The 27,618-nt window shown below is 38.7% G+C and overlaps 1 protein-coding gene across 2 annotated transcripts; it reads right to left on the bottom strand.

Moving 5' to 3' along the window:
* Window positions 1-4,460: 4,460 nt before the first annotated feature.
* Window positions 4,461-27,317, bottom strand: MKRN1 (makorin ring finger protein 1). Of its 2 annotated transcripts, none has more exons than XM_081956939.1 (8): window positions 27,043-27,317; window positions 16,157-16,285; window positions 14,521-14,741; window positions 10,982-11,208; window positions 7,876-8,090; window positions 7,047-7,157; window positions 6,442-6,580; window positions 4,461-4,944 (listed from the first exon to the last, which is right to left on the bottom strand). In XM_081956939.1, the coding sequence occupies exons 1-8, from the start codon at window positions 27,246-27,248 to the stop codon at window positions 4,732-4,734; spliced, it is 1,461 nt and encodes a 486-aa protein (XP_081813065.1). In that variant the 5' UTR covers window positions 27,249-27,317; the 3' UTR covers window positions 4,461-4,731. The 2 variants fall into 2 exon arrangements, with proteins under 2 accessions (XP_081813065.1, XP_081813066.1); XM_081956940.1 differs by having other exon boundaries at window positions 4,729-4,944; window positions 7,114-7,157; window positions 27,043-27,316.
* Window positions 27,318-27,618: the final 301 nt, after the last annotated feature.

Raw genomic sequence — 27,618 nt, 5'->3', positions numbered from 1 at the left:
GTCCCAACGCATCTGGAAGGTATGGGTTTGGGGAAGACCTGCCTCAGTAGAGTATTGATGCTTTGATCTTTGGTTTAAAGTCAAATTCCTCAGATTTACATTTTTATAATATAAGAAAATTGAGTATGTATTTATTGATGTTTTATTTCCTATTATCCACGCCCAAGCGTTTGTTGCTGAATTGCCTAATTTTAAAGGGAAAAGTTGGTTCTCTAACTAGCACTGAATAACTATTACTGATATATATTTAAAAGCCTTTCCTTTTTAGATGATTTTAAGGTTAAATGAAGATTCTAGTAAATAAGGGACTTTTCCATTATTGCTGAAGTAATGTATCGTTATGGAAATAAACTAGACAGAATGAAATTCAACATTTGTTTTAAAAAAACTAACATGGATCAGATACTAAAACACATGGTACTTGTGTGGATTTACACATTATGCCAAGTGATGGTTTTTATTACATGATTTGCTAAAATAAGACATAATTGACTGGGCTATAAAATGAGCTAAACAAAAATATAATTGGCTAGTGCAGGGGTGTCAAACTCAATTTCATTGAGGGCCGCATCAGGGTTATATTTGACCTCGAGAGGCCGAGGTGGGCGTAGCCAGCTTAACGTCACTCATATTGGTGGCGCCTGTGGTGGCCTGAGCACTCTGCCAGAGAAAATGGGCTCCTGAGCTGTTTTCGACTGCGACGCCTTCTGCAATCCTCTGCCAGCAAAAATGGAGCTTGAGAGGGCCCTCCTGAGCTCTATTTTTGTTGGCAGAGGCACCATGGGCCAGTTCTTCACTGTTTTCAGGGCGGCCCCGTGTGCCAAACCTAAGCACTCCATGGAACAGATCCGGCCGCCAGGCCTTGAGTTTGACACCCCTGGGTCACAATGTTTTGTATAAAACTAGCCAGTTTGGTTAATTTATGATTGAGTAGGCAGTGTGAGCTCAGCTAACTGGATTAAATCAGTAAAGCTTAATTCATGAATTAGAGTGTTCTGCAAGGTCCTAATATAATCAATAGTGTTTTCACATGTGTGAACCAGGCCACCTGAATATGCAACAGAACATGGTTATGAATTGTATCTAGGTTGAGATCCTATTCTTGATCAGATGGGGGGGGGGGAACAGTCGGGAACAACTTTCAGAGCCATTGTATTAACCAAGAAAAAAGAACAGCTGCTTTATGAATTCAAAAATAGGTGCTCTATACCTCTCTTGAATAAGAATGGCTGAGCACCAAAGTGAGGCCTTTGAACTATGGTGCTGGAGAAGACTGGTGCTGAGAATCCCTTGGACTGCAAGGCCATCAAACCGGTCAGTTCTAGAGGAGATCAATCCTGACTGTTGTTTAGAAGGCCAAATCCTGAAGATAAAACTCAAATATTTTGACCACCTAGTGAGAAGGAAGGACTCACTGGAGAAGAGCCTGATGCTGGGGGAAAGACTGATGGCAAAAGAAGAAGGGGGTGACAGAGAATGAGATGGCTGGATGGAGTCCCCAAAGCAGTAGGAGTGAGCTTAAATGGACTCCAGAGGATGGTAGAAAACAGGAAGGCCTGGAGGGACATTGTCCATGGGGTTGCAATGGGTCAGACACGACTTCACAACAAACAACAATATCTCTCTTGATCCATTTCAAAATATCTCCTCAAAGAACTTGTACAGGTATAGTGTCTACTCTTTCTTATTTAATATATTTACTTCCCAGTCAGGAGAAGACAAGGTATAGTTAGGGTTTCTGAATATATAGAGTCACTCTTGTAATCTTTCTAGAACCAAGGATGCCGCTTTCAAAATTCATTACATCTAGCTCTAAATACAAATAACACACAATATAGGGTTAGGAAGTTTTATGTAATCTCACAGAAATCATTTCATAGCTCCCATCAGAGTGTCTTTCAGCCCTACATACCTCTGGTGCTATTTTATTTCAAATTCAGATTTTAAAAAGTGATAGGGATTTTTCAAATGTTCTGAGTGCTTTGGTCTGATATTATGAGATAGCTGTAATCCTATTGGCCATCAGCTAGTTCTATCGGTTACAGTACATTAATGATGCATTATTAAATCGGAGCATGGAACTACATAGAACAACATACAAGGGTGTGAGCCAGACACTTGCTTTCTTGAAATCCATGTGGCAGTGTTTATTCCCAAATAGGGGTGTTGCTTTTCCCCCCCATTCTACTACAACTACAAGCAGACCACGTGAGTAGAGTAAGGTCTCTGGTGATTCAGACTTGTATGGTCAAATATACTCATTGTTGGGAGTACGTTTCTATAATTCCTAGCCATGAAGCCCATTATCTCTTTAGACCTCCATATCTAAAGCCAAAACCTTTATTCCAAGGAAATTATTCAGCTCTAAAATGATGAAAGGTTGAAATGAGAAAGTAATGTCTTTAATGGCTATTTACATTAACAGAAGCATGATAAAAGGTTAAAAGAAATGAGGTTTGGAATACACTAGATATTACTGGGTCAATTCATCTTAATAGCTTACAAGGATCAGATCATATACTGAGCACAAATATACTTAGCACAATCATTTATTTTAATTCACTGAGAGAATACTGCATTTTCTGCCAGTTTTGTCTCTACTTAAAATAGGTGTCCCAAAAGCTGTTAATTGTTTTGAACAAAATAAATTAGATCCATTAAACAAGGCATCTGATTTATTCAGAGATAATAAGGCTGATTTCTCACAGTGACAACTTGGAAGATCTGTAGGTAAAATTGATTGTCCTAATCTAATAATCCAGGTAGATTTATGGTAGGTTACTTTAGACCACTGCAATTTAAATAGAGATTGATGCTGATACTCAAGTTGCTGCAAAATTCAAAAAAATGCTATTTTCTCCTCCCAAATGGATCTCCCCCCCCTACAATCCAGGGGTGGGATTCTACCAGTTCGGAAAAAATGGTAGCTCCAACCATCAGCTAGGGGTGAACTGGTTCGCTCCGACGATGAAGTGGGCCCGCCCGCCTGTGCGCTTAACTCACCTATATCTTCTTAGCTGAGTCATGTGGCAGGGCGGATTACCGCTCTTCAGCTGTTTTCCTTCCCAGCACTTATGCGGAAGGTACTTTTTCTCAAAACTGCACATGCAAAGCATGCAATCACTGAACCGGTTGTTAAACTGGTAGGATCCCACCATTGCCCCCATCCCAATAAAATCTCAAGAATACAGAGATCATACTTTTTTTTTGCTTTTTTATTTGGGAAAAGTGTTTCTTACAAAAGGCAGCTGCAAAGTAACACAGACTTCAGCAACATATTTTGATTCCATTTAAAAGTGAAAGGAAATGCAATCTAAAAGGACATAAGCAGAACAATTCAAGGACAACCCAGCAGCATTAAATGTAATGAAAGTTAAAATTCCCTTGAAGAGGGGAAGGGAAAAGAGGGAGAAAGATTTTGATGACCTCAAGAGTTCTTCCTAGCAGAACTGGTGCCTGGCTTCTTTTTTTCTATGGATAATGTAGCAACATGCATGTTGTATAGCTACTTAGCGAATTCAGGTGTTCTGCAAGGCAACAAGGATCCTTCTAAGAGAGGCAGAGATTTCATGGTTTTAACTCTAATTATCACACTGTTCTACAGCTTTGCAAAGATGAAGAGAGCACAAGAACCCCAATATGGTGTTACCCCTTACGTGGATAATTTGGTCCAAATTGTGGCTAACAATATTCCTACACCTGTGTGACTCAGATACACCCAAAAGGAGTAGAAGGATGACTAGGAAGAGAATGGAGTGCTGGTGTCAATAAGGAAGTGTCTACTCTATTAGTTGTTTTAAAGACTATTTCCACAGAATTTGCTGAGACCACAACATTCATTTCAAAATCCAGTTGAATGTTAAGATATCATGCACCAAAAGGTTTATGTAAAGAAGGGGATGAGAAGAATAGAGGGAAAGGGTTTAATACACACATATACCAAGTTGCCCAGCCCTTGGGATACAACTCTGTATTTTATTTGTATATACATACATAGAAAGTTCTCCTTTCACACACAAACACATTTTGCCTTTCATGCCGAACAGTAAAAACCGGAACATTCGCACCTGGTTCTGGTTACACAGTAGTAAATAGTAAATGTGCAAGTAAACAAGAGACCAAAACCACAAATGAACACATGTACATGAGTGGGGGGGGATTGGAATGGAGCTAAAGCCAGCCAAGAAAATATGTGCTGGCCTGAAATCTGAAGTAGGAAAATTGGTTTTCAGAGTCTCTTATTGTGGAACAAGGCAGTTGGCCAACATCTGCCCATCCCCCCCGCCGTACAGCCAGTGTTCTCAGGTTTGTATCTGGGCTCTTAAAGATGAGTATGGAAGTCCTGTAAACATTTGAACCCTGGAACTGGGTGAATCCTGTCAGGAATACAGATATAAAGCAACAAGTCTAATCTAACTGTCTTGACAGTTAAATTCATTTTTACAAAAAAAAAAAAAAACTAACGCTTTAAAGGTTTATTTTATGTCATTTGTTTAACAGAAAAAGAAACACACTCCTAGGGCTTGGAAGAAGGGGGAGGGGGAGAGAAAAGGAGACAGATCTTGGGAGTGGGGTGGGGTGGGGAGTTATTATAACAGCAGCACCTGGAATTGATAGGCCTGCCTAGGAGAAAAACACAGGCACTGCCACAACACCACAGGAAAAAGAGCTACTGCCTGGGGGGGGGGGGGGGGGGAATGGAGCAGACAGTCCAAACATCACAAAGATGTGCTATAGGTCCAAGTCATAATAGTCTTCCAGCTCATCATGGAACAAGTCCCATTCATCCTCGGAGTCTGTTAGGTCATCATCGCCTCCTGCCGCCAGCAACATGAGAAGCATTTCACCCAGCTCAAAGGTCACCACCTCATCCTCATCATTCTCAAAGGGATCGCTGCTCTCCCTCTCTTCAATGAATTCCCAGAACCGGTTTCTCCGCTGAGCCTACAAGTAGAGCAGAATTAATGGCCTCACATGAGTGCCATTCCCCAAACAAACCTAGACCTAGATGATTCCTACAGCTAGCGTTCCAATACTCCTCCTTCCTCATCAAACACTGAATAAAACTGAGAAAGCTTGGTCAAAGGGGAGGGGGGTATTTAGGACAGGGGTCTCCAACCTTGGCAACTTCTAAGACTTGTGGACTTCAACTCCCAGAATTCCTCAGCCAGCTGGCTGAGGAACTCTAGGAGCTGAAGTCCACAAGTCTTAGAAGTTGCCAAGGTTGGAGACTGGCTGAGGAATTCTGGGAGGTGAAGTCCACAAGTCTTAGAAGTTGCCAAGGTTGGAGACTGGCTGTGGAATTCTGGGAGGTGAAGTCCACAAGTCTTAGAAGTTGCCAAGGTTGGAGACTGGCTGTGGAATTCTGGGAGGTGAAGTCCACAAGTCTTAGAAGTTGCCAAGGTTGGAGACTGGCTGTGGAATTCTGGGAGGTGAAGTCCACAAGTCTTAGAAGTTGCCAAGGTTGGAGACCCCTGATTTAGGGTGTCAAGGTAGGCCTCTGTAATGCTACCGGTATCTGAAGGTCAAAGAAAATCTCTGCAGATACCCATGCAAGGAATTAGGATGATAAAAAAATATAACCGTGATCCTGATATTTTTTACAACTTTTTTTCTGTTGGGGAGACATTTTGCATACTTGCATGCAAGGTGTACCTCTGGGTCAAAGATGACGCCTGTAAACAGACAAACACCAGAGCATTATAACAAGCCTGCAAATTGCAATCTACCTAATAGGAGGTACCTTTGATTACTATCCATTGTCTGCACTTTCAAGGAACACCGAACAAGAGATGATGGAGGGGGATAATTAAGCTCTTAGCTGACCACAATAGAGGCCTAATAGGTTCCAGGCTAGTGGGTGGGCTACACTCAGACCTTCAGCAATATTTCTTACTAATTTAGAGTTGGTAGGAAGACTCTCTTGCTAATTCTGATACAATTTCATTCAAGGGAGGAGTACTTGATCGTTCTTAAAATAAGTAGAAAAATATTAAAGCTACATTGTTACTCACCCTTTTATAATTAAAGTAGACATTTGGCAAAGGGGACTACATTATTCTAAGTAGCACTAAGCTAATATGTATGTAGAACAATGTACATTTCACAAAAATAATCAACTATACTTTCAAGTCAGCCTACAAGAAACTTCATTCAACATAAAAATATAAGTATCGGCATTGCTCTGATTTGGCTATGTTACATATAATCATGCCCATTACATAATCCCGGACTTTAGGTTGATTACCTCTTCATGATTAAAAAAAATGTCAAGAGGATATGAAGTTTTTGCTTCTACAAAGTTATTCTTTTGATGTCCCCCCCGCCAATCCTGTAGGTCAAAATAGTTTTTTATTCAGCTATCTTCAAATGTCTACTTCAAAACTTATTTTTCTATTGCAAAGGAGGAAAAAAAAAGTCAACGAAAGCAGTGGGACTTACTCTGTATCTACTTGAAGTCCCCACTTTCTGCCTTTGGGGCTCCTCTCGGCGGCCATCAGGATATGCGTGTTTGTAAAAACAGTTCCCTCCAAATGGGCAGCTCCCACGGCCTTCATCAAAATACCTGCATGGCTTGTTGCTGGAAAGGAAAATATCGCAACCCTTACTCACAGCATAGCCAATCAGATTTCAGTACTGTATTTGCTTTATAAGCCAGGTGACTTTTTTTTTTTAAAAAAAAAGAAAGACTGCTTGTTGCGGAAACCATGTTAAATTAATTAACATATGTAACACAGTGGATTACGTGGATGTGCTTACTGAAAAGGTGTGCGTATGGATAGGTGCATGCAGAGGAAACACTCCAGAATAAAATGTGCTATTATTTTATGACTAAATTGTAAACCGGGTGGACAAAGGGAACAGCACATGAGGCTATTTGGCACAAAGGTTACTTGTGTACGCAGCATGCATCTGCTCGTGGTTAAAGATGCATCTCACGGGGTGGGGTGGGAAGGAGGCACGAGAGGACTTCAGGTAACACTTTTCTCCATGTACGCCCTTTAACCTCCGCAGTCAAGCTCGGTTCGAGGCTGCAATGCTCATACCTCATTGCCTCCTTGTATTTCTGAATGAGTTTCTGCTTCTCTTCCTTCTCCTCCACCCAGTACTCACTTGGAATGACAAAGTTAGATGTGATCCGACATTCTGGGCAGGACCTGGGAAACGAACAGACTGCACTGCAAAATTCTACATGACAGGGGCGCCATTCCCAGCACAGACATACAACCACCTTTACAAGCAGTCTATCGTATCTCTGTCCGGTCTATTGCATTTCTTTAAACAATTTAAAACTCCCCACTGCCACCCCTCAAGCCCCCCCCTCCCCCAACCCAAGGCATTGATTGAGGTTTTCAAAGAACATGAAGGGGAAAAACATTTCACACACAGACTCATTTTTCTTTAGATATAAATAAATTTATTTTTGTAACTTTTGTTTTCTTGGATGTCCATATTGGTTTGGTTTGGTTTTTTTTTTCCAAGCAGATTTTAAAAAGGAATGGGCCACTGGCTCAGTAAGGAACGAGAAAAGACTTAAGAAACACATGTTTGGAGTTTCTGTCTCTTGCACCATTTGAACCCAAGTGATTTTGTACAGCAACCAACCAACAGAACAGCAGGTTGCTTCCATTTAACAACAACAAAAAAGTATGACTTAACATTCAAACTCAGTGGATCTTGCTGACCAGTCAGGAGTACTGAGGTCAGAAAATTGATCCAAAAAATAAAAAATAAAAACCCCTCAATGCTGAATGATAACATTACTTATGTATTAAATGCAGTCTTGGGATGAAAGAGGGACGAAGTTGCCAGTTCACACAAAATACTAATTCTCCCCAAGAAACAAAGCACAACGGACATGGGGAAGTGCCTCACTTTATGATCTTGCTCTCAAATTGTTTAGCACTCCTCCACTTGCGAATGCACTTGAGACAGTAAGTATGATTGCAGTTGGATAGAATCCCAAATCGACGCTCGCTGGGATTGGCTTTTTCATATACCACCTCCATGCAGATGCCACACACCATGTCTTTACTACGCTGAACCGCAAAGGAGAGCTCCATGTCTTTCTCATGAGCTTCGATGCAAGACTGTGAAGGAAAGGAGAAGAAACTGACACTATTGATCATAAAGTCAAAGTGAGAGGGGGGGGGGGGAATCATGAAAGTATTTGAGAGGTCTACAACTTCTACAATGCTCTACTCCCGTGATGGCGAACCTATGGCATGCATGCCTGGAGTGGCATGCAGAGCCATGTCACCTGGCACATGTGGCAGCATCTGTTCCTCTTCTGGGTTTCTGGCACGCATGTGTGCGCAACAATCAACTGGCCGGCGCACATGCTCATGCAGGAAAACAGAAGACCAGCTATTCCAGTTTCCAGCATTGCCGCTTGCATGAAGGCCAGCTGATCATCATGCGCGCACATGAGCTCCAGTAACTGGAAGACTAGCTGGCTGGAGCACATGCTGGGAGCCAGAAGTTCATTTTCAGGTGTGCACCTGAGCCCTGGGCAGCTCCTCTTCCAGGTTGCGGCACAGTCAAGCATGTGGGTTCCCTTTTTGGCACTCAGTGTCGAAAAGATTCACCACCACTGCTCTGTCAACTTCAAATGTCATTTTTTTCCCCTTTAAGTGTTTCAGATTATAAAATGCCACCCTTGGCATCGAAAGAATGAGAATGAGTGATGTTTTATTTTTTATGCTGCTTTCTTGGCACCTTGTCTTTTTTTTTTTAATTCTTCTGACGGAAAGAACTAAAATACTGAAATAAAATACATTTTTACTATGAGCGGGTTACATTTCAGCAGAAACAAGACTGGCAATATATATATAAAATGCATGTAACATAACAACCCCATGGTATCTAGCCACAATTAAGTTCCATTTGTATCTACTAGAAGCAACTGTAAATGAAAAATGGCAACAGGATGTCAAACTATCTCATATTCAGAAATAGTTGAGCTTTTTATTGCTTTACCACTCCAAATCCATGGAAATGAAACATAACTACCAAATTGCAGTGAGTAAGCTGAAAATATACATATTGTGTACAAGAATATTGTATCTTCTTTCCGTGTTGTGTCTTCTATACGATTAAATTGAGGACACTGATTTTAATATAAATCTTGAAATTCATTCATTTGAAGCCCAGTACTGTAAAAGATATAATCATGCATTTCATCCCTCTATGTATGAACTAACCTGAACTGGATAATCACATTTAACATTTACTGACCATAACAATATAATGACATATAGTTATAGGTAGGAGCTGGATAAAATGTGCTATTAGCACATTTCAGAAGGATATTGAGAATCCTATCATTTCTCACAAACATTTATTATTGATTTGCTTTGTCTGTAGTTCTTCCATTTCTTTATTTTTAAAGTTGGTCCTCCGTATTATCATTGAAATTCACTTTATATCAGTTTCTCACTGAAGTTTAAAATGCAATAGTGATAATCACACTGTCAGCAGTAAAGAGTTCCTCATATTTTAAAGTCTGTGGTTAACTTAAAACACATATTTTCCCAACTATTGCTCCCATCTATTTCAAAGGGGAAACATAGCATTATGTACCCCACACAGATGGCAGGTTATGAAAATCCTTCATTTTCTAAGAATCCATATCTTAGAAAGCAAAATACCACCAAGTAGTTTATCTCACCTCCTCAAAGGAAGAGTTAGGAAAATGAGAATTATCAAGTGCAGAAACCATCTGGCTGCCTGGATATTCTGGATCAGATGGTTTATCTGGAATTCTTTCAGTTGTATTCAGCACAGAAGCAACCTTAATCGCTCTGCCACAGGTCTAAAGGGGGCATCTCTCTTGGTCCTGTTAGACCTCTTAGTGCAAAGTGATGGTGAGCCCTTTTGGCACCAAATGTTCAAAGTGGAACGTGCCCGTGTGCGTGCGCCGGAAACCTGAAGACCAGCTGGAGGATATGTGCATGTCTGTTTTTTTAAGGTTTTTTTGGGACCGTTTTTCTGCTGCTTTCGGGCCAAACACGGCTTGAAAATGGCCCCCAAACAGCCTGTTTTTTGGCCATTTTCCGGCACCCGCGAAGACCAGCTGGCGATGGGGCATGTGCCCACAGAGAGGGCTCTGCATGTCACCTCTGGCACACATGCCATAGGTTTGCCATCATGGTCTTAGTGGTATTTAATCTCATGGACCACAGCATCCTTTTGGATCTTCTCTGAAGGTTGGTGACTAGGAGCACACTTTGGCAGTTCTTTTTCTGCCTTAGTGGCCAGGTCCAATTCTTCCTTGGGAAAGATAGATCAAGCCTTTGGCATTTCACTGCAGGACACACTGGGACTTTACCTCTCCCCCATCTTGCTTAATATTTACCTGAAGTTATTGGGAAACACAATCCATTGGTTTGTGGTTCCATTTCATCAATATACTGATGGCACTCAAACTTATCCCCGTCTATGGACAGACCAAGACTGAATCCCAGGAGACAGAAATACAGTAAGTACAGAAACATTTGGGATCCATGGAAATTGTTCTGGACAGGGTTTGTTCCCCGAAAGAGCAGGCACACAATCTGGGAGTGTTCTTGGACCAATCACTTTTGAAAGCCTTCAGTGACAGAATACCCACAATTTCTGAAGGCAAGCTATTCCATTGGTTAATTGCTCTCACCATTTGGAAATTTCTTCTTAGCTCTAGGTTGATTTTCTCCTTAGTTTCCAACCTTTGTTTCTTGCCTTCTCTTTTGGTGCTTTGGAAAATAGTTTGTCCTCCTCATCTTTCTGGAGCCCCTCAAATACTGGAACAGTGCTATCATGTTCGTCCGTCCCCTCTCTATGTCCTTCTATTCATTAGACTAATGCAATTCCTGTAACCAAGGTTCAGCCCCCCAATCATTTTTGTTGCTCTTTTCTGGAACTGAGAAGCCCTTTGCAAGAACTCAAATGTTTCTGTGGTTTTTCCAGCCAACTAGTTATTTCACTTATTTTACCCACTTACCTTTATGTGTAATGATCTCTGTGCAGCATCAGCGGGATGGAGGACTTGCAAGCCACACATGTCGCAGATATCCCCATGAATATATACGCAGTTTTCTCCGTAACGACATTCTCCTACTGCAGCATAGGGACATAGTTGTTTCTTCATCTCTAAGCTGGTTTGCTGTTTTTCGTATTCCTCTTCAATTACCATTCCCTGCAGAGGAGTTTCAGTGCAGGAAGGAGCAGCTGGAGCAATCAGAATGGAGACAAAGAACAAGTGATTCTTGAATGGTAAAGCCTGAGTAGCCTTTTTTAAAAAAAATGTAAACATACAAATTATTTTACTTAAGGAAAATAGGTCAGTCTTCTATCACTCTTTCTCATTTTCCACACAAAAATACTACCATCTTACAATTTATTTGAAACAACATGAAACATCTTTTTAATGCATTCCAAAAACACGAAGGAGGTGAAAACACACTTATCATATTTTTCAGAGTATAAGACACACTTTTTTCCGTCAAAAAACAGGCTGAAAATCTGGGTGCGTCTTATACACTGAATACAACATTTTTTGCCTCCCGAAACCCCGCCCCCTGCACCAAAATGGCGGTGCAGAGCCTTTAGGAGGCTTCCAAAGTACTGCTGGGGACTGGGGAGGGCAGAAATGAGGGGAAAATGAGCCATTTTTTGCACAATTTTGCCCCCCCCAGCCCCCAGGAGCACTCTATAAGCCTCCTAAAGGCTATGCATGCCTCTTTCTTTGACAAAAAAACAGGCCCATTTTTTGCTCGTTTTTGCCCCCCTTCCCAAGAGCACTCTATAAGCCTCCTAAAGGCTATTCATGCCCCTTTTGGGGAGGAAACAACCGGGCCCATTTTCGCAAAAATTGGGCAGTTTTGGGAAGATCTGCAGAGCACAAAAACTTTTTTTTTTAATTTGCCTCTTCAAAATCTTGGTGCGTCTTATACTCTGGTGCGTACTCTGAAAAATATGGTATTTAGTTCAATGGTCCATTCCAACATACACACTGTACTGCATATGAAAAGCATGGAGATATGCTAATGTGCAGATTTTGCATGCATGCAGAGTGACATATAAAAGAACCACCTTTTAAAAGTTTAGCCAACCACCAGGTGAAGGACAACCATGGGGGATGTAAGTATTGACAATTATTATTAGTTTCAATGATTATAAACAGTGTATGATGTTTGGATTTTGGTATCTGATAGTGGAAAGCCAGAGAATGAAGCATTTCAGTTGTCTTTCCCCAAGTTAACACAAATCAGCTTAATAGTGAACCCTGCTCATGTAGCAGGACTCCTAGAAGAGTGGCAGCGGCTTAACACTGCTGATTTTTCGAAATAATTCCCATATACAGGAAAATGTTAAGAAATCTTCTGTGTAAATCAGGTTTTCATGGCAAGGATAAAACTATAGGAATGATTTAGTTCAAAACATGCATGTTTGTGTTATTTTGGTTGTATCCAGGGCTTGACTAGTAATATGTAACAAATTATGGCTAGGTTCCTCCCTAAACATGTCATTAGAGAAGTAAACATATTATTAAAGAAGTGTTGACAACTGGAAATGTATACAGGGCAATAGAGAGAGTTGTTAATCAACAGCTTGACTGGATTAGAAGAGAAATTACTTGAGCAAAGGCTATTCAACAAGATCTGCGCATCAAAAACAAAAAGCTGAGTCACAAGAAGCAAGCTGAACAATTTGATCCATGTGCTCTTATTAGAATATCTGAGTAATGCTAGAATCATCTGAACAATGTAAATGTAATACACATAGTCTTCAACATACAAACACAATTGCGATTGGGATTTCCATCATAAATTGTTGTGATCAGACCCAATTTGATGTCACAAGACAAGTCATATGGAAATAAAATAAGTACATAAGTCTTAACCAATGGTATTATCTGTCCAGCTTTTTTGTTTTGTCAGAAACTGGAAAAAAAACCTCACAAATTGTGATCACATGAACATGGGATGTTGCAACTGGTTTTAAATGTAAACCCGTTCCAAGTGCTCAAATTGCAATCACATGACTGCAGGGATAAGTCAACAGTTGTTAATTCAAATTTGGATTGCAACTGATGTTTTCAGAGGTTGTTGAATTCAAGCCCTTGTTAAGCTAACAGTTGTAAATCAAGGACAACCTTTACTGAAAATTACTAAAATAACGTGAAAAACAATCACAGCTAAGTGGGGGTGCAGTAGCTAGAATGCGGTATTGCAGGCTAATTCTACTGACTGCCAATTGCCTGATGGCAATCAGCCTTCCAGCCTTCCGAGGTGGATAAAATGAGGACCCAGATTGTTAGGGAAAATACTGTATGCTGACTCTGTAAATCGCTTAGAGAGGGCTGTAAAGCACTGTGAAGCGGTATATAAATCTAAGTGCTATTGCTATTGCTATTGCTATAAATGTGGCAAAAATTCCAAAAGTTACACCTGAATGGTGATCATTTATTAGAACCAACTAAAATATTTGGAACTAAAATAATACAAAGTGCAAGCTTGTGTGTTTGCCATATTTTTAATTAAGCAAAGCACTACAAAAATTAGACATAGGGAAGAATCAAAGAAGCCTAATCCTCAGAACTGATATTTTAAGTGATACAATTTGAAGTACAAATGAATTCTGCATTCAGTCCATAAATTGTATCACATATTGTTATCAGATTACACTTAATCTTCAAAGAAGAAACACTGGAAGTCTTTAAGAAGATGTTGGATAGCCATTTGTCTGAAACGGTATAGGGTTTCCTGCCTAGGCAGGGGGTTGGACTAGAAGACCTCCAAGGTCCCTTCCAACTTCCAATAATACAATACAATCTGCTATTGTATTGTATTATTGTAAATGGTGGTTTGCTGAGGATCTAAAGATAAAAAGACTTTATGGTTCCAGTCCTTGTGATCCTCAGAGGCTACAATGTTTTTCACTTCACACACAAAAAGAACTAACTACAATCTGAAAAAGAACATCTAATCACTTGGATAAGGAAAATATTCCTAATTAAAGGAGGGATAAATTACTTGGACAAATGTGTATTCTCTTATTTATCTCTAAACTATTGAAAGGCAAATGATACAGAAAGGCAAATCAAATGCCTCCTAGGTGATAAAATCTGGAGTCCGCAGCAGCATTTTGCATATATAACTTCCTCTTGCTGCCCAAATCCCTCATTTGTTATTATATTAGGTATGGGTTTTTTTTTTAGATAATCAAGTTCAGTGGACCTTCCTTCAATAAATATGCAATTTAAAAGCCTCCTAGAATATTTGGCACCTTCAGACCACAACAGATGGCTGGCCAATTGGGCTAAACTAAATGGACCATAGGGAGGCACTGCCCTCAGTGGCAAGGCTGGGAAGGAACCCCATAAATCAGTGTTTGATTTATTGTATGGCACCTTATAACACAAAGCAGAACAACTGTTCAAATGAATACAGCTGTTGCTTAGACACTAATCCTAGGGAGACAACAAAAAGGCCACAGTTGGCAATGAACATTTATCACTATTACAACGAATCAACTTACCACGACCAAAATATGGCTGCCCAGGAATAAACTCCACAGCATTCACCCAATCTTCAGCCCCAGCTCCTGCAGCTGCCAGCTCTTTGTCTTCAGTCTCACCGCTGTTCACTTCAAGTGTTCCAGGAGATGGGGTCACATCCGTTGAGGCCGAAGGATAGGTTTTTGCAACTGGACTCACAGTAGTCGTGTCTTCTCTTTTCAATGGCTTAGTATGTTCATATCTGATCAGGAGCAAAGACAGAAATTGCAAAAATAATGCTATGTGAACTCCAATTGGAAGAAATTGCTTCACGGAATCAGAAATGCATTATATGAAAGTGGGATGGGAAAGAGAGCCCCATTAAGATACTTGAAGTGGCCTTAAATAGTTATTTGACAATGTATTTTGAAGTAACTTGTTAAGCTTGCTGAGGTAAATATTTTCTCTAGCACTGCTGGATGAGCCATCAGATATAAGTGCCCTTTGCAGGGGGGGGTATGTGAGAGATATAATGCACGTATCAACTTTTTTGATCAGTAAGAGAAAGCAATTATTGGGAAATCAAAATCTGTTCTAAAAGGTTGCTAAAGCAGATTTTGAAGGTTAATGAGAGAAAAGAAATCTGCATTCCCATATTTGTGGACTTCCACTCATTGCAGTACTGGATTCTACCCTAGGAATTATCTTTCTTCCCTACTTCCAATTATTTCATCTTAAATACATTGTCACATCCAGTGTTTTGATATATATATATTATTTTTACATCAGATTAAAAAAATAGAAGAAATTAAACTGCATGCATGTAGGAATACTATATATCATTCTTCCTGAGCCCCTTTGCAATGACTGCATTTGCATTAAAGAATATATACTTTATTATTCTACATGTAGACTGTTCACCAATCGATTTTCTGGAAACAAAAACAAAATAACTTCAATGTTTTACGGGGCTTTAATATAGTTGTTGAATTAAAAAAGTGAACTTTTCAGAGATGATCAATTTTCTCTCTCCTGTTGATCTCCACATATTTTGCAGCCCGGAGTATGGTTTACATTTATGGATGATGGGGATTAGAGTGACTTTAGAGAGGCATCCCAGATGGAAGGTATCAAGTTAGGCAAAGCTACAATGAAATGGGACACAGCAGTAGAATATTTATTTTGTTGTGATCCTGCTTTCTAAATGGCTTCTATAAAAGTTTTGCGCTGTACAGAAAATGGCAATTAGAAGGCAGTTATAAACACAGTAGCTATTACTGTCTCACATTGACATTATATTTCCACGTTCAGTTTATGATTAAAATTCTGCCTAACAGTCCTTTTTCTCAGTATCTGCACCAGCTTCTGTAGAATACAAAATGTATCTGTGCAACACACTACGTGAAGATTCCCAGTGATGGGAAACCACAAATCACAATCCTATTCTTACAAATATAATAGCACTGGCTGCTCCCACTATACTGAGTAATGCTGCTACTACATCAGCACTGGTGTAACACCTGAAATGAGTAATGTGCAACTTCCATGATCAGGCTTGCTCACATTTTATCAAATTCATTGAACTAAAACTTGTTTATCTCTTTAAAAAGCCACTGAGGATAACTAGCCATAAATATAGGGAATTTGCTCCTTGTAAAACATAGAGCATTTCTATACCTGCAACGATCTCCATAAGCACAGCATCCTCGCTGAAAATACCTACACACCATGCCAGAGTGGGTAGTGTAGAGGTCATGGGAATAACGGCAGTTGTCCCCTTCCTTGCAAACACCATGCATGAAATATCTGAAAGACAAAAATTTATAAATATGGCTGAACCAGAAAGAATATTATGTCATTTTAATGGCATTCCATCATGCCCGATGGAAAACAAATTACAAACACTCCTGAATAATAATCCTAATGTTCTGGAGTGCTAAACTCAACACTTTAGTCATTATGGGCTCTAGTATTGATAATTGGGGTATCGTGGATTTTTCTAGCTACATTTTACAGCTACCTAAACCAATCGCCACCACTAACTTGTGTGACTGAAAATATCATAAACACATATTGTAATCATGCAAACATGTGGTTTCCAGTGTTCCTTGCTGGCTTTCCACAAGCAAAGTCAATTGGGAAGCCAGCAGGAAGTTGGAAGCTGCTTCCTCTCCCACTGCTTGTTCAACTGTCTCCACTTAATAGTGGCAAGCCGACAGGATTCTCCTGCCTGTAGAATTGCCTGTGCTCCACAGTTCTTGCCTGGAACTGCTGGGATTGCCGTTGCTAAGTAATGAGTGTACATGATGTCACATTTTACAACCACTTAGCGACAGACATTCTGGCCTCAGTTGCTGTTGTAACTCAAGAACTACTTGTAGTTTAAGAAAACATTCTGCCCTAGAGAGGGATTTATATTTATCTGAAAATGCATGCCCTTTAGTTGCAGGATTCATATTATTATAAAATGAAGCAGCAAAGCAGCACTACATTCAAATTTTGAAAATCATTTTCCAAGAAAATTATACAAAATAAACATCAGTAAGAATAAGGTAGGATGCCATGCAGAATTCAAAAGAAAGTGTGTAAACCAGATGAGCATGGTCAAATTATAAAAAAACTATCACAAGCTTTATTTAGAAATTAACACTCTAAGAGAAAAATATAACAGTTTTAGGGTTCCTTGCCAAACAGCTTCCAACAAGCAAAGCCAGATACACTTAATGATTGTGGCAAAAAGATCATAAAATTGGGCATGGTCACATGATGGCTTAAGTCAAATAATAGAACAGAACAAACAGAACAGCTTTATTGTCACTTTGAATGTACACAAATTGGCATACATTAAAATGAAATTTCATTGCGTACAACTCTCAAAGGGTCACCACCTTCACTATACACTACATAAACATGAAAAAACAAATAAATACAAAATTATGCATATACCCACATATATTATACGAAACTAAAGACTAAATGAGAGAGATGATTGAAACAGATAAAATATCTCAAATTATTTTTGCAAAGCAAAGGTATTAGAAATATAATAAAAATTCTAGAATACCAGCAAGTAAAGTTGTCGTCAGTTGAGCATCTTTGTCAAAACAAATCTATTGTAGTGTACAACATCACCATAGATTTAGAGTTGATCATGTGTCCTGAGTGGAAGTGGGAAGCATGTAGGTATGCAAGGCAATCCACAGGGTTTCCTGCATAGCATGGTATTAGGTGTCCACTGTGTAATTTTACATCATCCATGAAGAGGCTTGCATATTATGTAGCAACAGTATAAGTATTTGGTTTTATATTAAATTTTTCATCAGTCACTCAAAATGTTTGGTATCTTTTAAATGTGATTTGTTACATATTAAGAAGCAAAAGGCAGTTTGGCTGGCATTAGCTGCCAACATACACACACACACGTTTTTGTAGATTTTCACGGGTGTAGGTATCCTGGTCTTGTTGTATTCATGTCTTTTCCCATGTAAGATTGAGATTGTCTTGGCAACGTTTCGGCGAGGTCTCACTCGCCTTCAGGCAGGTGTTTGAAGATGGCGAGTGAGACCTCACTGAAACGTTGCCAAGACAATCTCAATCTTACGCGGGAAAAGACCTGAATACAACAAGACCAGGATACCTACACTCGTGAAAATCTATGAAAACATACATATATACATACACATACACACACATACAAACACACACACCAAGCCTGTTGGTAACAGAGCTGTACTTAGCTGTCTAGCTCCCTCCTTGCAAATTAGTTGTTAAACTTCCTGAGGAACATCGCTTTGAGTCTTGGTGCTGATCCTGAGCATCCTCCACCATTTGCAAAAAAAATAAAAATAAAAAATGAAGGTTTGTGAAATGAAGGAAGCCAATACGTTTATGAATCTGGGGCAGTAATATTTTTATTGTGCCTATGCAAGTGAAGCATTTGCAAAAGTGTCTGTAGTCCTCTTACACTTAATTGTGGAATCGCAAGGAGGGTAACAGGTACCCCTCAACACGTTTTTGCTTAATAATTATTCAAATTAAGGCAACCTCCGAAAAAAGTCAGCTGCGACCTAAATTTGAACTTACAACCTCTGCTCGACCGCATGGTCATGGGATCACAATATGATCACTGGACAACTGGCTAACATTTCTAACAGGTTGTGGCATGGGAGTCAAACCCGATTGCATCGCCAGCCATATCAGGCCTTTTTTTTTTTTTTTGCCTTTGTGGAGCCAAGGTGCGAGTGGCCTGTGTGGACATATCTGGCCCATGGGCTGCCAGTTTGACATGTCTAGGTTATGGCATGACACATACACATGATCGGGATTTGCTATGTTATGTGCTAATTTCTAACAAAAAAATGCCATTGGTTAATCTGGATTTGTGCTTACAACTGTGTAACTCAACTTACACTATGGCAAAAGTGGCCATAAATTCGGGTCTGGTCATGGGATGATTTGATTTATGAACACAATGATTTATGACAAAAAAAAAAAAAACAGAACCAATTGTTGTTATAAATTGAGGACTACCTGTAAAGATGGAATAAGCATTATGAGTGACCTTCTATGTGTGTGAGCTTCTATGAGTGTGGAGAAGAAAGGGAATGCTGGAACTGGATGTTGTCTAATTTTATTTGTGTTTATTTATTAAATTTATAGGACACCCATCTCACTCTGAAAAGTGACTCTTTATTAGAAAACACCTTTTTAGAACACGCCCCTGACCAGTAATAAAAATAGAGGTAATCTATGTTACTGCTCATGATACCATTAATAATGGACAATCAACGAAGTCTATTTAGTATCAAATTGTCTGCATTTCCTTTTCTCTGTAGAAAATAAACCTATATTGAAAAAAAGACCTCACAAATGGATTCCAGAGGCAGGTATGCATCAGGCAGAGCTGTGGAATATCCAACACTTACAGAATATTCTCTCAAGAAAGCCTACTATAATCCTGAGTAGGACATTCTGTGATTTCAAAATGTTAAGATATTTGAATGATGGAGCAATTAAGATTTTAATATTTTTTTGTATTATGCTAGTTATTTTTGGTTTTTTGGCTGCTTATGGGTACTTTAGATGAACAGTTCACCAGAGAACTTGTTAATAAGTGAACTGAAGCTATAATTGATCAATCAAGCCTATGTCTACATAGTCTGATTCTTGTTTTTTATTCTTCTGGTAATTTTGCCCTTCTACCCTAAACTGCAATTTGTATGCTTTTAAATGCAGGTTTGCATTTTATTGAAGTCATTCATGTCATGTCTTAACAATCATCATTATTTTGTTAAAATACAGCTGCTTGCAAATGATTAGTAACTGAAAAGCTAATAGAAACAGATATATCATTTTTTAAAATCCAGCCAGAAAAAGAAAACCACAGAATAGAACAGATGTGCAAAATATTTCAAGCTTGACACACATTTTCCCAAACTTATCAGAAGCACTTTGACACATCCAATCCTATATTCGAGCTTGAAATACTTCTACTAAGATTGCACAGTATTGGAATACTTGTCTGGTTGAAACAGCATATTTGAATGTAAAATATGTCAGACAGCTGTACACAGCAGGGTCAATATTATATAATAGTGAATAAGTACAGCTTCAGTCCCTAAAGATCAGTTGAAAGACAATTACCCAAGAATGAAAAATACTCTTTATTTTTTGAAAAGTTCCCTATCTTATAGAAAGCCAAAAGGTATTCTTAATTAAATAAGTGGGAAAACTATAAAATCCAGACTTACCGATAGTAAAATACCCTCTTCTTTCATGAAGAAAAACAAATTTTGCCATCAATTAAAAAAACATTTGCTAAAAGCAGTAAATCTCTTCCTAAAAGCAGACATTATAGCACTTTTTTTCAATACTCCTGAATCTACTGGCATCATTAAACATCTAGCTACAATTTGAAGAAATGCACAAAGAGCTAAATTTGAGACAGAATTTTAACATATCAATTTTTAATTCACTTGTATCAATGTTACCCAAAGAATAATTTGATTGCATATCTAAAATTAACCAATTATAAAGACAGTATCCCCACTATTTAAATAAAACTTTACAAACATGAAAAAAAACCAAGTGAAAGGAAATGGGGGGAAAGATTCATTTCAGATTGCTAATCAAATGACGCCTTAATCCGATGAGACTTAACGTAACTGACAATTTATTTTTATGATTTCAGAATACCCCACTAAATGGCACTTTTTACAAGTTTGTTACATAAATTTATATACTGCCTAATCTCAAATCTATCTAATGCATGAAACATAATCCCTTAAAATTCAAAATATGCATCTTCTATAATTTAAAATATGCCAGTTGAAACATTCACAATAAATTGAAACCCGTCCCTGAAAAAAATCAACAAGAGGCCATTCAAGCACTTTATTTCTAAATAGGGCTTTATATATAAACACTGGCACATTAATTTTAGTGGACCATCATTTAGCAAGTGATGAAACACCCATAAAAGCAGTGTCATGTCGTTAAAAGGGTTCTTACTCATGTGGAAGTGGGCAGCTAACATTTTCTACTGACTGAAGTTTCTACACAGCCTTCAAAGGCATCCCCAGGCAGAACACACTGCAATAGTCTAAGCTTGAAATGATGAGGGCCTGAGTTATTCCCAACAGGAGAACTCAGTTCCATTGGAAATTTACTGAGAATTGTGTGAATTAAAAAAAAAAAATCAAGGAATCAGATAAATCCCCCCCAAAAGCTAGTTTGTTTACCTCGTATTGGGGATACAGTGTCTGCTGGAATAATGCTACCTTTGTCACCTACATGTGCACTCTTGAGATCATGCCCTAAGTGCAGAATTTCTTACTACTTCTTCAGCAGTTGAATTGCTAGGATGCAATATTCCAAATATTCTATTAAGCTAGAATGTTTTAAAGCCACTGCTTAATAGAGTTGCATTAATCCTCTAAAAGGGAAAAATGTGATTCTTCTCTGAATTAAGATCAATACATTGGCCACTGCTAAAAATACATTTTGTACAGCTCATCTAACTGCTGATTGCACTTTGATAGTATTTCACATACACCTGTCAGATTCTCCACAAAATTAGTAACAAAATTTCAGGCTCATCCATTGTTTACTATTCTTATTTAATTTCAGACTATGTATTAAATAAATTTCATTAAAACTACCATAAAACCACACCAGAAACATTTTATAGATTGTAGAAAGGTACTTCAAACTTATGATGGAAATGTGGAAAACATGAAGTGCTACTGTATCATACCTGGTGGACTTGTAAGAAGCTAGAGCATTTTAATTCAAATACACATATAGAAATAATTTTAAAGATTAAAATTAAATATTCAAAATAGAAGAGTATTTTTGTTGGGACTAATGAACAGACTAGAAAAGGCCAACAGAAGATTGTTTTTGTTTATAGTGGTAGTATCTGCAGTGAGATTATTATATGCACAAAGATGGAAAAACTGTGAAACACCCACAACAGAGGAATGGTTAGGGAAAATGACAGAATTTGCACAGAGGGCAAAATTGACTTTGCTCAATTAAGGAAAAGACAACAACTACATTTATCAGTTATTTTACAGACTTTTTGCTGAAAAAACACACACACACACACACACACACACACACACGATAGTTTTGATATTAGAAAGAGTGGCATATGGAAAGGAATCATGGTGTAACTATAGAGACAGATAGAAGAACATAAATGCATTTATAACGGCTCTAAAGAGGATCAAAAGCTGCTTCTCTATAACTTTCTTCTCTTTTTCTTGTTTGTTTGCTTGTTTATTCACTTACCAGGGTTTTTTTTTACTTTTTTTTATCTTGTATCGGTTTTGCTCTCTAAAAAAATCTCTTCAATGAAAATTAATTGACAGATAATAGTAAAATTTATCCTACTTCAGACTCATTATGTGAAGACTTGGCTCCCCGGAAAAGGTTTTAATTCTAAAACAAATGGCAGGAAAGAAAAAAAGCAGGACAATCAGCAGCAACATGGATGGACTCAGTGGCAAGAACAATGAAAGGCCTAAAAGACCACCTTAAGGATAGACTATCATGGAGAAAAATCTGTCTATGTAGTCACTAGAAGTCAAGAATCACTTGATAGCAATAGCACTTAGACTTATATACCGCTGTGAAGTATATAAGCCCTCTTTAAGCGGTTTACAGAAACAGCCTATTGCCCCCAACAATCTGGGTCCTCATTTTACCCACCTCAGAAGGATGGAAGGCAGAGTCAACCTTGAGTCTTGTGAGATTCGAACTGCCAAATTGCAGGCAGCCGGCAGCCAGTAGAAGTAGCCTGCAATACTGCATTCTAACCACTATGCCATCGCAGCTCTATGATGGCATATAATCAATTAAAAAAAAAGTTTGCAGCAGCTCACCATAATATTTTCTATGCTCCTATCCAGATGGGCATGAAGGGATCGTTGGGAGCTGTGAAGCGCAAGGACCGAATGAAGTAAAGTGGGACACTAGCACTTAAAATGTATTACATATGGATGTGTCACTTAAACCCACCCTAGTCATCCATTTTTAAAAAATCCATATACACAGTAAATTATTTTCACACATCAGTACAATGAAACAATCTGATATGGATTTAGATAGTGCACAAAATACCTGTTTTACCCCTTCATGTACTACAAACAGTTTGATTGCCCAAAGGTCATCTATAAAAAGAGCAACTGCCTAATTTGTAAAGTTGCAATGGCAATCTCCAGCCCATAAAAAAACTAGGACGTTCCTTTCATTGAATCAACATATTATGTCAAATTTGCTACATTATTATTAAATCACATTCTTTGGTAGAAACAAGTATCAAAAACAATTGTAGCAATAACCAGTCTGGGATTTTAAAATACACAATACCTCCAAGGGTGAAAGGCACTCCATTGTTTCTAATTTGTATTTAATTGAAACATTAACTTGGATTATGTGCTGCCTGCAGAGATTTCATTACTTTAATCTGACCATGCACATGTACATTTGCTGCTAGGTTTTACAATGACCTCAATAGTGTACAGAAAAGCTCTTTTGTTAACAGATAAGCAATGGGGAAATAGACGTGCTTGGGAAAGGGAAAGTTAGAAATAAGATGAAATGATAGTAGAGCAAATAATTTGTAATAAAAACACACTAATTATGAATATAAAACTGAAAAAATGTAAATAATTTTCATTGCTTTCACCTCACATTCTTTGAAGACGGGCTTTCCCAGCATTTTTGACATAGTGTTTGAGTATAATGAGACACAAGGCCAGACTCAGTCAATGTTACAATTGTCAAATATGAAGTGAACAGTTAATCTTTTAAATAATCTTTTGTGCAGTACAATTTGACCTGTACAGATTGAGTTTCAACAACGCCTACTCCAAACCTGATCATGTATTCAGTACAGATGCTTTAGGCCAGCTGGTTAAATCCAATTCATTTTAACAACAGCCTCAAGTGAACCCATAACATAGCAAAATCTCTTGTTTTTAAAAATTTCACTGAGAGGAAAACTTTAGCCTGACGTGACACCGCATAATTAACCTGATTCTTATCCTCTGTTCATTAGGATGTAGTCATTTTAAATCAATTGCATGTGATTTTATTTTTTTTAAAAGCAATTTTGAAGAGTAGTGAAATAGATTCTGATTCTATACCCTTTAATTAGCTGTGACCCATTTTAGCTACCTGACTATTATGCATTCACTGGAGCATGGAAAAGCTGCCCTGCTATTTACATCAGGGAATTGTATCCAATTCAGTCTGTAATAAACACTCATAGGAAATTATGCTTAAGGTATTGAAATTATATTATTTCCTGACTTAATTATTACACATTGTTCTTTATTCAGATTCACAGTGGGTGACTACTTTGAATCAGAAACCAACTCATGTTATACATGCCACTAGAAACCAAGAGACCACAACCAGAGAGCTTAACCTAATAATTTAAGAGACAGAAAAAAAGAATGAAGTCTACAGTATGCTCAATTTTAGAATACCTACTCAATATGAATTTAAATACAAACTTGTAGCTAAAAGATTCAGAATCAGCATCAAAAGAGATACTTTTCAAAATTCATTAGAGCCAAAACCAGGTTAATAATAGAACCATCTATTATTCCAAAATAATCCATCCTTATCTTATTCATCTTGGACAGAAGTGGGGAGGAAAAATCTCTAAATGCATGTTTAAAGCTATAATTTATGAATAAGAGAAACTAAAAATTCTGTGTCTCATTATCCAGGTTTCCTATGAAGGTTTCTAGCCATACACAGCACTGAATTGATATTTTTGTATATTCTGAAAAAGAGAAAAACACTTGCAGTGTTCATCATCACATTATCAAAGAACAAAATGGAACCAGATTTAAATTATTCCCTCTAATACAGTGTGTGCATATTCTCCTTACATTTAGATTTTTTTAAACTTGGCACATCAACAGTGAGCCTAGCAACAAAGTTTCACATATTTTGCAGTTGAATATTCATAACATTTTCAGATGACCTTCACAAATGCCATTTAGTAACTGATGATGGTAAATACGTTCAGATATAATCCAGAGCACACGGTTAAAATATCTAATTACAGCTAATTCCCACAATTACAAAAATATATAAATAAGCCAAGAAATAGGATGAGATACTTATTTTCTGTACAATTTCTCCATTTATATCCCATTCCTGGAAATTAAAAATATCAACTTCTCTTTTATGGCAAAATCAGATTTAATGCATTCAAATTGACAAGGATAAACAAAATTCTCATCAATTTAATCTAAGGTAAACTATTAGGCCTTTAAGACTAGATTGGATTCATTGATGACTTAAAAGTTGCAAAAGTTTGCAGAACAATTTTATACAGATTCTGGGAGTTCTCCCAAATTATGTGTTCTTGTTTCAAAAATCAAAAAAGAATAGATATGGTCCTTACTGATTTGAGTTTTGCAGATAATGCTCATTATTTCCTTGACTATATTAATTTCTTGTTTTTAAATCTTACTGATAGTTCAAACTTTATTTTATTAGATTATGCATGTATTTAAGAGATTTATGAAACTGCCTCTCTCATAATGTGCAAGTAATTAAAAAATCAAAATCAAGGAAGAAAAATATACTATCCAAAGCCAAAATAAACAATAAAAAGCAACAGATAATGAACATTTATTCAAGGTTAATAATAATATACATTAATAGAACGGGCTTTGGGGACTTTTTGGTAATTCTATTAGATTCTGAAACAAGAAAACATGACAGAAAAAGGAAGGAAGGAAGGGGAAAAAGACTTCTGAATAATATCAAACTGGAGAACAAAATACACTACACTGTACAATAAGTCAGTAGTACGCCATTTCTATGCAAGATCAAACCCTAAAAATGAACTTAGTTCATTTTTAATACTTTCCTGTATCCAATAGCAATTTGAATGCATTCCAATTTGAAGTTTCAAACACACTGGGCAATCTGATTACTTTTAATGTTAAAAGTTTCCATCTAATAAACATCCTGATTGCAGCTGTCTTGTCAAAGAGAAGCAGCATCAAAGAAGAAGAAAGAAAAAAAGAAAAAACCGGGAACCTTAATGCTAAAACCCAAAAGATGGAGCAGTACTGTTAGATTGTTGGCAGAGACACCAACAATGGCATAAGGACACTTGCAATCTTAAACTGCCCAGAATCATGCCTAGGAATCCACAGCGGTACTTTTAAGAAGGGCTGAGAAGAAAGAGAAATACAAAAGACTCCAGAGAGTGCAGGGAATATTTGCTGTAAGGAAGTAGTAACCAAAGCAAATCGTTGGCTGGATATTATTATTGTTGTTGTACTTGGTTGATACCTAGGACGCTGGCAGCAACCCTTATCAACCACTAGGACCAATCATGGTATTTGTGATGCATTTTTGAATGTTGTTGGCTGAATTTCATGTTTAATGAAGTAAATAATAATAATCGAAATATCTTATATTTTAAGAAAGTACTTGGTTGATACCTAGGACGCTGGCAGCAACCCTTATCAACCATTAGCACCAGTCAATGGTATTTGTGATGCATTTTTTAATGTTGTTGGCTGAATTTCATGTTTAATGAATAAAGTACATTATAATAATAGTAACAACAATAATACTACTACTATCCAGCCAGTTCCAAAAGGGAGAAAAACACCGAGGGAAACAAAAGAGTCAGAGCCAGGTTCCCTCCAGTCTCCAGCGTAATCGCACAGCCCTTTTTCCCCTAAGCTTTTTGCGGATGTCAGCTTGGCTTCATTAACTCAAATAAAATAAAATAAAGTCAAACCAGCCAAGACTTGCAGGGAAGGGAGCGCAATCGCGATTTAAAGCAGCTGCTTCTATGCAAAAGAGAGGGACACAATATGTCAGGGAAAGCCAGCCAGCCAGCCAGGTCGGAGATGACCTTAAGCGGAGGCCGAAGTGTGCTTTGTCTTCAGGGCGAGAGAAGCAGGAAAGAAAGCGCGTCCACGGGCTCCCAGAAAGGCGAGTCAGGACCGGGAATGGCCGGGACGGAAGAGGAACCGGAGGCGCCATCAGCCGCCCTCGTCTCAGCACGTTACCTGCAGGCGACTTGCTTCGTCCAACAGCTGATGCTTCCCCCTCCGGCTCCGGCGGACGGTGGCTGAGGCTCGGCTGCGGGGAGGCTGGAGGCCGTGGTGGTGAGGGTGGTGGCGGAGTCGCCAGCGCTGGAAGCCGTGACAACCGCTGCCGTGGCTGTCGCTCCCGCTACTCCGCCACCACCGGGGGCCACCGCAGCCTCCGCCATTATTGTTTACCCCACACAGCGACGGCCCCACCGGAACTTCCGGGAACGCATCCTTCCGGCTGGCTGCACGGGGCGGGGCAAAGTTCGAGGGGGCGGGGCGAAAAGGAAAGGAGGAGACGTTTGGCTTCCCTTTGCGCTTGGGGCGGGGCGAGGGAAATGAGGTGAGCGTTCTGCTCCCTGGCGCTCGTCTACGATGAGCCCCGCCCACTGCTATTGGGGGGGGGTATGCGATTGGAGGATGAGGAGAAGGAGGCGGGAATTGGGGGGTGGGAGGTGGAAGGAAACGTTCGGAAACCGTCACGGGTCTCCACGTGGCGGGCGAGTTGACGTGCTGAAATTAAGTCGCGTGGCGTGTTGTTTCTGTTGCTTT

The sequence above is a fragment of the Natrix helvetica genome, assembly GCF_964273705.1.
Source record: "Natrix helvetica genome assembly, chromosome: 6".
Taxonomy (NCBI): domain Eukaryota; kingdom Metazoa; phylum Chordata; class Lepidosauria; order Squamata; family Natricidae; genus Natrix; species Natrix helvetica.
This window is presented reverse-complemented; position numbering and strand designations above follow the sequence as displayed.